This window comes from Drosophila ananassae, chromosome 2R, assembly GCF_017639315.1.
Source record: "Drosophila ananassae strain 14024-0371.13 chromosome 2R, ASM1763931v2, whole genome shotgun sequence".
NCBI lineage: Eukaryota > Metazoa > Arthropoda > Insecta > Diptera > Drosophilidae > Drosophila > Drosophila ananassae.
Window position 1 is genome coordinate 2029924 of NC_057928.1, and position 12983 is coordinate 2042906.

General features: G+C 38.6%; 1 protein-coding gene across 7 annotated transcripts in view; it reads left to right on the top strand.

Moving 5' to 3' along the window:
• LOC26515191 (unconventional myosin-VIIa) overlaps positions 1 to 12983 on the top strand; it is a 381684-nt gene that overhangs the window by 40665 nt on the left and 328036 nt on the right. For all 7 annotated transcript variants that reach the window (XM_014904701.3, XM_032453966.2, XM_014904700.3 and 4 more), the window contains exon 3: positions 2750 to 2812. In XM_014904701.3, the coding sequence (XP_014760187.1) occupies positions 2750 to 2812 (63 nt within the window). The remainder of the gene's footprint in view (positions 1 to 2749; positions 2813 to 12983) is intronic.

Consider the following 12983-nt stretch of genomic DNA (forward strand, 5'->3'; position numbering starts at 1 on the left):
TTTGGCTCTCGCCGCAGTTTTCGTAGCCGACACCGTCGTGGTTTCATTCTGAGCCGTATCAGCCAGGTCCGACCTTTCCCGGACTAGTTCCCGTAGCGGTATGAGTCCGGCGATCACTAGCCACGCGTCGTCTGAAACCGTTCTGATGGCGCAGGACGTGCGTAACGCAGAGGTGATAGTCGGCCACGTGCGTAAGACCGCACGGTCATTGCCTCGGCCCACACCGGGGCTGGTGAAAAGTTTACGCCTTTGTTGCCTTGGGCCTCTAATGTTAAGAAGCATGCGCGAGAGTGCCCTAGTCGTCACGCTTGCCCTCTTGTGAGCATACTCCAGGTGCTTCCGGAATGATAGCCGCGTATCCAGCATCACCCCGAGATTGTGGCACGAGATATGTGACATGTTCCGCAGTCTTGTTGGAAGTACAGCTCTTGGAAATCATGGTTGTTCAATTCAGGAATGGAAAAGTTAGTAATGGTGGTTAGACTCGATGGCGGATAGACTCATTCGGCTCTTTTTCAAAGCTTCGCTCTACACTAGCAATAGCTTGTTCTGTACGCATCGTACGTGTCTCTGGGGATGCAAGCTATCAATAAGAGTAAACGTGGTGCGAAAGTGTTCCATGGTTAATTGAATTAACTGCTTTGATGTGCGCGATATGTATTCCGCACAGAACCATTATTTTCGAATTAAAATTGGACTATTTGCAAGCGTTTTTCAGGCATGGAACTTTAATATCGAAATTCTTATAATGGCGATTCCATACATATACATATACATATAATATTAAAATATGCTACTTAACTGCAAAAAAATGTTAAAATCGGCTAAAATGACATATTTCTTTTGCACCAGTTCAGGAAAAAAATGTTGATACCAATCCTTTGGGTATAACTGGAAAACAAGTTTAGCGCAATTGGCCGAGCAGCCAACATATTCGTTGTAGAATCTAGTATAGTAGATCTATACTTTGAAATCCGCTTGTGTTGAAAGTAATTCATACTCTCGATACTGAATTTTAGTGAGCAGGTATGTATACAACGATTCTATGCGAGAAAAAAAATATTATCAAAATTCAATATCGGTGAATTTTATTCCCTTGCAGAGGGTATTATAATTTTGTTCAAAAGTGTGCAACGCAGTGAAGGAGACATCTCCGACCCTATAAAGTATATATATTCTTGATCAGGATCACCTCTTGAGTCGATATAAGCATGTCCGTCTGTCTGTTTCTACGCAAATTAGTCTCTCAGTTTTAAAGCTATCGACTTAAAACTTTGCACACATCCATCTCTTAATTGCATGCAATATAAAAGTCAGAAACGCCGGGATCTGTTGAGTATATACTGTAGCTCCCTTATAACTGATTGATCGCAAATGCCATAATTTTGATATTGGCATTCCTTTTTAGGCAACATAATCTGATCTGCCAAATTTTGTAAGCATCGGCCGGCTATATCCTATAGCTGTCGTGTAACTGAACAATCGGAAATGGCACAATCTTTCTATTTTGAAAGATGCTTGGGACATATTCTTTATTTTCATTAGGATCTGGAGGAAACAATCTAATATATACATAATACAAAAAAATTGCTACCCAACTGCAAGGGTTTATCAACTTCAGAGCCGCCGGAAGTTAGCTTTCTTTTCTTGTTTTTATACCGTTGCAGAGGGTATTATAATTTTGGTCAAAAGTGTGCAATGCAGTGAAGGAGACATCTCCGACCCTATAAAGTATATTCTTGATCAGGATCACCACCTGAGTCGATATGATCATGTCCGTCTGTCCGTCTGTCTGTCTGTCTGTTGGTTTCTACGCAAACTAGTCTCTCAGTTTTGTAGCTATCGAGTTGAAACTTTGCACACACCCTTCTTTCTGTTGCAGGCAGTACATAAGTCGGAACGGCCGGGATCGGTCGACTATATCCTATAGCTGTCATATAACTGATTTATCGGAAATGCCATAACATTGGTGTTTTTTAAGTTAGAAGGATGGGATTTTCAATGGATGCCTCTTTGGGCAAAATAATTCGATATGCCAAATTTCATAAGGATCGGCCGACTATATACGATCCGTTATATATCTAATAATATAAGATGCGTGGCGCCACCTAGCAGACTGCGACTCAACTGGAAGGGTATATAAACTTCGGCTCCGCCCGAAGTTAGCTTTCCTTTCTTGTTATTTTCAAATATTAACAAAGCACTCTGGAACTCTTATGATAATTGTGAACAACATTCTTATGAACTATGTTAATTTATTTATGTTAATGTATCTTTTAAGAAACTTTTCCAACTTATAATGTTAATGGAAATGTATTTTTCATTCTATATTTTTTCTGGGCACATAAACGAATCTGGTCCCCTATTTAAACAGCATTTAGCCACTTTCAATAATCTCCTTTGCCGAAGAAGATTTATATTATTGTTTTTGTTTTTGTTTTGATCTAAGATTATATGACTGACGACCATGAAGGTACAAGATTCACCACCATTTTTTCTAACAAGGCTGCATCATGTTAGTAGATCGAAGTACCTTTAGGACATGTGCCAAACCGTTACTATATACATTTACCCTATTTGATTCCTTTGGTTTTTATTAGATTCGTTTCAATTAACTAACCTTCTTTATTAAACCATATACCTATTCTGGGTTTTTTCAGCCAACGCTTTTTAGGATTTTTAAAATAATTGCATTTTTAGAGTGTGCTAAGAATAACAAAAATTGGTATCCGATGATAAAAATTTCTAGACTTACACAGGTTCAATACTTATTGCAGTAAATCCTTATAAACCTATTAATATTTTTAACAAGGTAAGTGGTAATCTATTTTAAAAAAGCATTTTGCGTTTAACTTGATCAGGTGCGCCACAGAAATATCGCTTTATCGCGTTTCTTATCGTCGCGCTTCGTATCGTTTTTAGCCAAGTCACACACTTTTTGAAAAGTCTCTGTTAATGATTTACACACACCTTATAAGATTAAATTCCCCAAGTGTTTAATTAGAAAATTTTCCAATGCTTTTGTTGAAAAACCATGTATTTAAAATGATGTATTTTTATACCCTTGCAGAGGGTATTATAATTTTGGTCAAAAGTGGGCAACGCAGTGAAGGAGACATCTCCGACCCTATAAAGTAAATATATTCTTGATCAGGATCACCTCCTGAGTCGATATGAGCATGTCCGTCTGTCCGTCTGTCTGTCGGTTTCTACGCAAACTAGTCTCTCAGTTTTAGAGCTATCGAGTTAAAACTTTGCACACATCCTTTTTTTCCTTGCAGGTAGTATATAAGTAGGAACGGCCGGGATCGGTCGACTATATCCTATAGCTGTCATGTAACTGATTGATCGGAAATGCCATAACATTGGTGTTTTTTAAGTTAGAAAGATGGTTGGGTTGGGTTGAGACTTTCCACACATGTTATATTTGGTCAAAATATCTTGTCTACAAAATTTCATAAGGATCGGCCGACTATATCCTATAGCTGTCATAGATCGATCGGAATTGGCATAACTTTGGTGTTTTTTAAGTTAGAATGGGACTTGGTACGGATTCTATTTTTGACAAAATAATTTGATTTGCCAAATTTCATAAGGATCGTCCGAATATATCATATAGCCGCCATATAACTGAACGATCAGAAATGGCACAACAGCAAGGGTATATTAACTTCGGCTCCGCCAGAAGTTAGCTTTTCTTTCTTGTTTTCACTAATTTGAGAAATTCGAGTCCTCCAAATTTAAACCATTGCAGAGGGTATTGTTTTTTTTTTAGTCAAAAGTGCGCAACGCAGAGAAGGAGTCATCTCAAAACCTATAATAAATATATATTTTTGATCTCCTGAGTCGATATAAGCACGTCTGTATATTCCTATGCGAACTAGTCTCTTAATTTTAAAGCTATCGAATTCAAACTTGAAGACGTCCTTCTTTTCTTTGCACGAAGTATATAATCGGAACGGCCAAGATCGATCGACTATATCCTATGGCTGCCATATAACTGATGGATCGGAAATAACACAACTTAGGTATATTTCGAGATAAATGGATGAGAATTTCTATAATTGAGCGTTTGGCCATAGGGGAACAGCTCATAGTGTATTATTCCCTGCCAATCCCACCAAACACACAGAAGAACCTTCCTGGCCGTCAATCCAGGCTTGGCCACCGTCTGGGCCGCTTCACCGCTTTTCGACCACCACCGTTTGCGCCTTACGTTATCGTAAGTAACCAGTCACCATTCTCTTCAAAAACGGGTCCACTTTGTTGCTATTTAGAAGCGATTCGCCTGCATCCATACGGTCAAAAATGTTTTTTTGCGTCAATTCGTGTGGCACCCATACATCGAGCTTTTTAGTGACTCCAAGCTTCTTCAAATGGTTTATAACGGTTTGCTGACTCATGCCCAGCTCTTGACCGATGCTACGGCTGCTACTATGCCGGTCTCTTTCGACCAATTCAGCGATTTTATCGCAATTTTCGACGACAGGCCTTCCGGAGCGTGGCGCATCTTCGACCACCTCTACACCAAAACGAAAACGTTGAAACCATCGTTGCGCGGTGGAAATATAAACTGTATCGGGTCCATAAACTGCAAAGATTTTATTGGCGGCTTGAGATGCATTTTTGGCTTTATCGTAGTAGTACTGTAAAATATGCCGTATTTTCTCTTTATTTTGCTCCATGATTGCGACGCTATAACTCAAAATTATAATACCCTCTGCAATGGTATAAAAAACAAGGCACGTCCCGGGTGATTTGGGTAAACAAATATTTAAAGCTGCAGGACCAGACACTTGTAGTTCTGTTAAATAGTTTGCTGATAGCCTTAATTATTATGGTTAGGGTTGACAATAAGGATTATTTTAAAATTGTTAGAGTCCAATCCTAAAACTCTGGGTCCCAACAAGTTTGCTGCTTCGACAAGTACTGAATCCAAGACTGTGGTACAGCAGTCGATGTCCTCCTACTGTAGGTTGGGGTATCCAGCGTGACGTATTACAGTTTTTTCCGACATTTATTATTGCATTGTATAATTTCCTTACCTAGCTTATGATTTGCATTTTATTCTCCAGCTACTAAAAATCGGTCTCCGAAAAAATTGAAGAAGTTCATTAATTGTGTTCGGAGATTGTACAGCGAAGTGGCCACTTAACTGCTGCAATATTCATGTTGCTGCTTAAAAGCTTATCGATGTGAATGCCAAACTTGAGGGGAAACTGGTGCTTGATGTCTCTTATCAGTAACGGTTCTATCATGCGTTTTGCCTGTATGGATGGTTTGTATGGTAAAACGCCACGCTGAATTATGATGTTTTTATTTTGTTTAATGCTTTGCTTAGCGTTTCTCATAAATGGCTTTGATGTTACATTCCGCTTGTCTGGTTCTTCGACTGTGATCCATCGGTGCGGCAGTATTGCAATTTATAAACAGGATGCATTTCGTTTCAGGATGCATTCGTTTAATATTCGTTAACAATTTTGATACACGGATCGGATCAGCAGTCGAAGAATTCAGTCGAAAAATTAAGACGCATAAATAATGTTGTGAACTGACCACACTCCTTTGTTTATTTAAAAATAAACACCTACAATAAAAATTACATCTGAGGGCACGTCCCAAACAAAGCGTACTATGTGAAAATTTAACAGTAGTGGGGAAGCAAATGAGGAAAGACATTTGAGAATTATGATTTGCAATTGCAGTTATTTTATGCATTCAAACAATTGCACGTGGACCGGCCGGAAGAAATCTTACAAGAGATTCGGGAAAATTTAAATTGGGGTGTTAGCTGAAAGGCTTAAGGCATATAAGTCCGAATTTTAAGCAATTTTTTAAATGTTAAGGGCAAGTTGTACGTTGGCTAGAACACAAGGAAAACGAATTGCACCCTTGAATAGAGAAAGTATCCACTAGGAAGCATGTGTTAGATGGAAATGCCGCTCGGAATAAAAACAAGTAGTGTAGCCATGGAAGAATCGAAATTGGAAACGAGCGAAAGAGCGAGAATAAAAAGAAAAATCAAACAGTTGACAAAGTTATTGACCGTAAGTTGCAATGGCATGCACGATACAATCGCAATCCAAAATTTGGGATAATCATTTGACAATCTTGTAAATGCAATGGTTGGACTAAGTTACTGTGCACCTATTGTTTGCACTAAATGTTTTATGAGAAAAATGTATGCAGTTTCCGGGATAAAATAAAAAAAATGCGTTGTACAGTGCCATATTTGGGAGAGCATGAAACGAATTTATTAAATTTTGTATTTTTTCTTTGGTCTGACCGTTAACAAAATGATTATGAGTGAAAAAGTGTTGACAAACAAGTTTGTATATTTGCGTGGCCGCTAAGAAGTTCAATTTTTGTTAGCTTTAAGCCAGTACGTTTTAGAGCTTCACTCAATAAATGTACCAAAAAAAAGTGGTCTTGCAAACTGTTAATCCCGCACGCGTTGAAATCCGGCTATATCTCGTCGGCAAATGTCGTGGTGTTATTTAGAGGATTCAGATTACGGGCGCTCATTTGTATCTTTAATAATTTATCGCGTGCGAATAGGCAACGAGCCTAAATCGGCCGAAAAAGAGATAGCATGAAAATCAGACAGACGGTTAAGAAAAAGAAACAGTACTTCTCAATGGACATGCCACGCCCCTAGATGTGAACGGGGTGTTATCAGCCCTCCCTACCATGGCCAATGCTCTTCCGACAACTTACGATGGCTCTTGGGTCAGCATGGAGTTAAAACAGAGTATTTACTCAGACATAATATATTTATGTAATAAAAGGAAAGATAGGATATTCATTCACAAAAAAATAACCGTAAATCTTTATACAAATTTGTGGGATAAAATATGCAAAAAAATGTGATATAAATATTTAAAAGGTAACTTTGTTAGTGTTTTCATTCCAATATAATTCAATTCAATGTTTTTCTGAAAATTTTAAATTTTTGAGGAAAATTATTTATATTCATTTAAGCGCCAAATTCATATTCGTTGGCGGTATGTAAACTTTAAAAATTCACATCATTCTTGTTATTCATTATAAATGATTTTTACTTCTACTTTTAAATGTAGAAATTTTAACCTACAATATTATTTCAATCTTGCCCTGCTCGCTGCTTCTTTCTCCACGGCAGAGGTAAACGGTGATTAATCAAAGCCGCCGTTCCTTACCCAACAATACAAAAAAATGTTTGTATGGATCATTTTCATTTTCTTTGCTCTGCAGCCAATCGAACTTACCCTTAGGGGCCTGGGAAAACAATATTTAATCTCCCCAACCTCTCTCTTCCTTTTTGGACAGCCTTGCACAGCTACCCTTCAAGCAACCTCTCAGTAAGCAACCTTTCAGGTCCAGATGCGGTTTCGAAAAGAATGCATGGTGCGTTTAGCAATGGCTTTCTGTCGGGGCTAGAGCTGTATAATGTTGCTACTTGCAAGGGCACCGCCCGCTAGGTGGCGCTAGTACCCCTTGATCCTGTAGTTCTACGCTCCGCTACATAAAGAACTTATATTCCAACGTAAGTAACGGGATGCAGGTCACTTTGCTGGATCTCGCAATGAGCAGTCCCTCTCAACGCCAGCTGGCAAAAAGTGGCCCCTGGTGTTATGGAGCAATTCTTCACCGTGTGAATCACCCCGTTGCATTCCGCTATTACGTTATCTTCCAGCAAGAAAAATGGTAGTCTTATTGCAGGCTGACTTAGTTTTTGGAAATTTAAAAATAATGTGTAAAATGTTAACGGATTATAGGATTTTAAGAGACGCTACGGACAATACGATTTTAATCGTTGGGCTCTTCCATCCACACACTTTCCAGGTCTGCATGATCTAGTATGCTGGGGCTAACGATTTTAACTTTAGCAAAAGCCACTGCGAGCATTGAATTCTGCAGCTCTATTTCGAGATAATAACAACTCGTATAGGTATCCCGAATCAATTTAAGATTATTAACCGAACTCAAGGGTTGATTAACAGTTGTGGAAATTCTATTTATTTGGTCCTGTCTAATTTATTAGTTGCATTTATAAGTATTAAAATCTTTAGCGTCTGGCGTTCCCGCCACTACCTTTAACGCCGTCCCTAGGAAGCTCCTGGCTAGTCTATAATGGATGCCCAACGAGTTGAGACAGTCGCACATCAATGCTCAAGAGTTTTTGCATGTGCGATTGGGGTAACTGGTCATTCTATCACAGTCTTCTACTATGCGCTCTCAGAGTATGAGAGATTTTCTGAGTGTTTTACAAATGCGAATTCCTTCCTTACCAGAATTCGACTATCAACGATGGGAATGTATTTAGCTTTTGAGAAGTCCGTTTGAGTAGACGTGTGCCGAATCGGCACTGCCGATGTTATGGTCAAAAGAAATATCAGGGGTATGGATTTTCAAATTAATGGCATTCGAGTCATACTCGCAAAAAGCGTCGTCGTCAATTTCTTCTGCCTCGCTAGAAGCCAAGGTGGTTTTTGTGTTATTAGTTGTGTCAGCGCTTTGTGCAATATCATTTACCCTCTGGCTTTTTGGTGGGCCTGATCGATCGGATGCAGCCGGCTTCCTATTCTGGTATGCCGGGGCCTGTAATTATTTTATCACCTTGGACAGTGATGAGTAAACCTCAATGGTTCTGGCGTGTCCCCACGACGCCTATCGCTGCGTGGGGCTGAGTGCATCTGTGCTTAGTGCTGTTTACCGAAGTATAAATTTTTCCCAGCACCGACTTGATGGGATGCATGTTGGCGTTATTGCGCCCTTTGCACACTTGCAGAACATCACACTCTTCATTAAAAATTGAAGCTTTTCAACAGTTGTTATTAATAAATCTGTCACTATGCGTCCCTCTCATGTGGGGTACAGCCAATGGCCTAAATTTGTATTTCTTATTATCTATTTGTAGTGATATTTTGATAGTTATATCCTCATATTTAATTCGTGAATGGTAATAAATTTAAATTGCAAAGACTTTACGAGTTTATATTCTGGGTGCTTATATATTTAGGCTAGGGTGGGTGAGTGTTTGGTCACCTAATTTGGCACGCAGCTTCACAATATATAGCGGGAAATTAGGCACAGCGTTTTCAGTTCAAAAAATGGGTAACTGCAAATTCTACATGTTTTATATTGGTTATAATGAGATCATTCTCATATTATTCAACGTTGTTCGTCTCTTCGTTGAAGAATACGTGTGGTTCTGCTCATTCGTCTTCTGCCTTGTAAAGTAAGTGATTCACTATGATCCATAGAGAAGCATATGGAATTTTAATCACTTTTAAGCTGAGTCTGGTACGTTATCTCTTGTTTGACCAGACTAGTTATATAGTCGTAGACTTTTTATCGCTTTCGAGAGAGTCACTACTATAACATCTTCACTTCTATAACTAACCATACCATACCGATGCTCTTTTTTTGCTGTTTGCAGATTCTTGTTTCATTGCATAGAGTTTTTGGCGAAATTTCATCACAGCATGCACCATATTATTTCAAACAACTTAAAACTATTTTGATAAGATAAATGATAAATACATGTTATGTTGAAACAAGTATTATAAGAAGCAGTGGGTCTTAAAATAAATCTTCTCAATCTTCATTCTGCAACTAGCAAGCTGCGTTCGAACGATTTATTGGTTTGTTCCTGTGGCCTCTCGGAATTCTATAACAATTACACCACACCACACAAATGCAACATTGATCACCATTTTTTCACCCTCTTACATGATAACCTTATGATAATATAGTTTATTGAATCTTCGCATTTTTGTTAATTGCATCTTTTGAATTGCCCCATTTGGAATGCCTCTTATTCCACTGGAATAATCCATTGCAAAGATGTGTCTGCTGCCCTTCCAGATTCTTCCAGAATGTATTCTTGTCTGTCTTTCTCCCAGTTTCGCATACACTTTGTTGTTATTTGGAGCTTTGGAAGAGAATCTGCGTCCAAGCTGTTAGTTCTTAATTGCATATTTTGCAGCTGATATTAACCGATGCTTTGTTATATTGCGCGGAATTAAAGCTTAACAAATAATAAACCGGAATTTAAAATTGTTTAATTCGGCCGCTATCAAAAAGCTGGAAGCGTTAAATTCTATTTTATTTTACGTTTCGGAAGTGGATTTGTGAATATTTCTTCTTTAAGTATTGTTTAACATGCTGAGTGAGCTGGGGTTATTTAAGCGTTAAATTCTATTTTATTTTACGTTTCGGAAGTGGATTTGTGAATATTTCTTCTTTAAATATTGTTTAACATGCTGAGTGAGCTGGGGTTATTTGCTTTTTAAATATTTGACTTAATTCAAGAAAATCAAGTTCTTCTTGTAACTTTTGGGCCGTTGCCCATAGGGGTGGTCTTTGTTATTTATATAATAGCCACTTTATGTGCGCTATTCTTTTATTGATTTTCTTCCTAACGCCCTTACGTTTTGCCATAGCTCCATCTATACTCACTTAGTTAAACATTTTTGTTCAACGGATCGTTTCTTTTTATATCCAGATTCCACTTCCGATCGGTCCAGCCATTATGCCCTTGTATGATGTAGGTCCTTATAGCCGTTGTGTGTTTAGCTCTATTGTATGTTGCATTGTTGTAGTTTCTTTTGAGATCAGCGCATGTTCTATTGTAGGTTGGTGTTCCTTGCAGGATTAACTTATGTTGTATTGTATGTGGTAACTCTTTGCTGGATTTTAGACCCATCGACATTATTGTATAACAAAAGATTTGGTTGGATGCATTTGTCCTTTATAATGAATATCTTTTCCTATATTTCGGCCAGCAGCGAAGAGACTTTATTACTTATGTGTGTATTGGTAAGCGGGAGTGTGAGAAATGGAGTATATGCATGATGCGTGATGGTTAATTGGTAAAGTCATAAGTTTTACATGTGGTACAGTGGGAATTCGCAATATGCATATTACACCTCTTTTGGGAATCCCAAAAAACCGGAGTTATTTAAATGCAGCAAATGGTTAACAAAGTCAAATGCATTACAAAAGTCAGTGCAAATTATGTCTTTTTGTAAGCCATTCCGGAATGGCAAAATATGTTAGTTTCAATAAGTTGGTACGGCATGATGCTAACATGCTGACACGGTGATATTATTGAACTACAAAGGCGTTATATTAATAAACTTCAAAGGTGTTGAAAATGTTGAGTAATAAGTTTTATAAAAAGCTTTGGAATTGCTGACAATTTTTAAAAGCAAAAACATTACAGCATGAGAATTAAAAAATCAATTACTCAAAAACAATATATATTTCTGGCCTAATAATGAAAATGCAAATATTTATGCTTAAAAATGGTTTTATTGTTACAGCAAGACTTATACACCTTTGCATGCGTTCAAACCAATTGTCGAATCACTTTTTCCACTCCGATTGAGACACCTCCAAAACATGGTTTTTGAACGCTTCAACAGCATCTTCTGGCGTCGAAAATCGTTGCTCACGCATTTTTGTCTTGATTTGCGGGAATATGAGGAAGTCATTGGGTGCCAAGTGAGGGCTGTATGGTGAATGACCCATCAATTCGACATTTTGGCCGGTCAAAAAGGCACTGGTTTGAGCTGATGTGTGAGAGCTCGCATTGTCATGGTGCAGAATGATCCGTCTTCTCTTGTTCGTTTTCCGAATTTCTCCGAAGATTTCAGGCAAACAAATTGTGGTGTACCACTCAGAATTGACCGTCCTACGTGGCTCAAGCGGAAATGTCGCCCCATGACCTGCTTCTTCCACAAACAACTTTCGTTGGATTTGGCTCGTCTTCGAAGACCCACACGGTCGATTGCTGTTTTGTTTCGGGCTCATAAGCATAGATCCATAATTTGTCACCTGTGACGATTTTATAAACGTCTTTTGAAACTCCGCGATTGTATTTTTTCACATTTTTTTTTTCACCAATTCACACGAGTCTTTTTTTGAGCGATTGTCAAATTGTGCGAGATCCAACGAGAACAAATTTTTTAAGGCCAAGTGTTATATCCAAGTGAAATATCCAAGGATGCCTCTATCTTACGGTATGTCACATGACGATCTTGCATTATCAGTTCATGCACGGCGTCAATGTTCTATGGAACAACGACTGTTTTTGGACGACCATCACCGCCATACAATCATCGCCTTAGAAAGATTGAAGTTCATCGATGCACTCCTGTCGTGTTAATTCACGTCGTAAGCCGTGGAAAATGATTCAGCGAAAATGTTCACGAGATAATTCCATTTTCTGCCAAATTGATTTTGTCAAGTTACTGTAAACAACACAAATTATGGCCGTACGTCAAAACGTTCTGACCACGTTTCTGTTAATACATGTCAAACTTCCCAACGAACACGTCAGATGGCGCCAGGCAACACTTAGTAGAGCCTAGGCTACAAATATATATAGCAACCCTTAAACACCATGTTATCTCATTTCAAAACAAGAAAGGAAAGCTAACTTCGGGCGGAGCCGAAGTTTATATACCCTTGCAGTTGAGTCGCAGTCCTCTAGGTGGCGCCACGCATCTTATATTATTAGATATATAACGGATCGTATATAGTCGGCCGATCCTTATGAAATTTGGCATATCGAATTATTTTGCCCAAAGAGGCATCCATTAAAAATCCCATCCTTCTAACTTGGAAAAACAACGAAGTTATGGCATTTCCGATCATTCAGTTATATGGCAGCTATAGGATATACATAGACGGCCGATCCTTATGAAATTTGACAGATCGAATAAGTTGGCCCAAACTAGAATCCATAGAAAGTCCCATCCTTCTAACTTAAAAAACAACGAAGTTGTGGCATTTCCGATCAATCAGTTATAAGGCAGCTATAGGATATAGTCGACCGATCCCGGCCGTTTCGACTTATATACTGCCTGCAAAGGAAAGAAGGATGTGTGCAAAGTTTCAACTCGATAGCTTTAAAACTGAGAGACTAGTTTGCGTAGAAACCGACAGACAGACGGACAGACGGACATGCTCATATCGACTCAGGAGGTGATCCT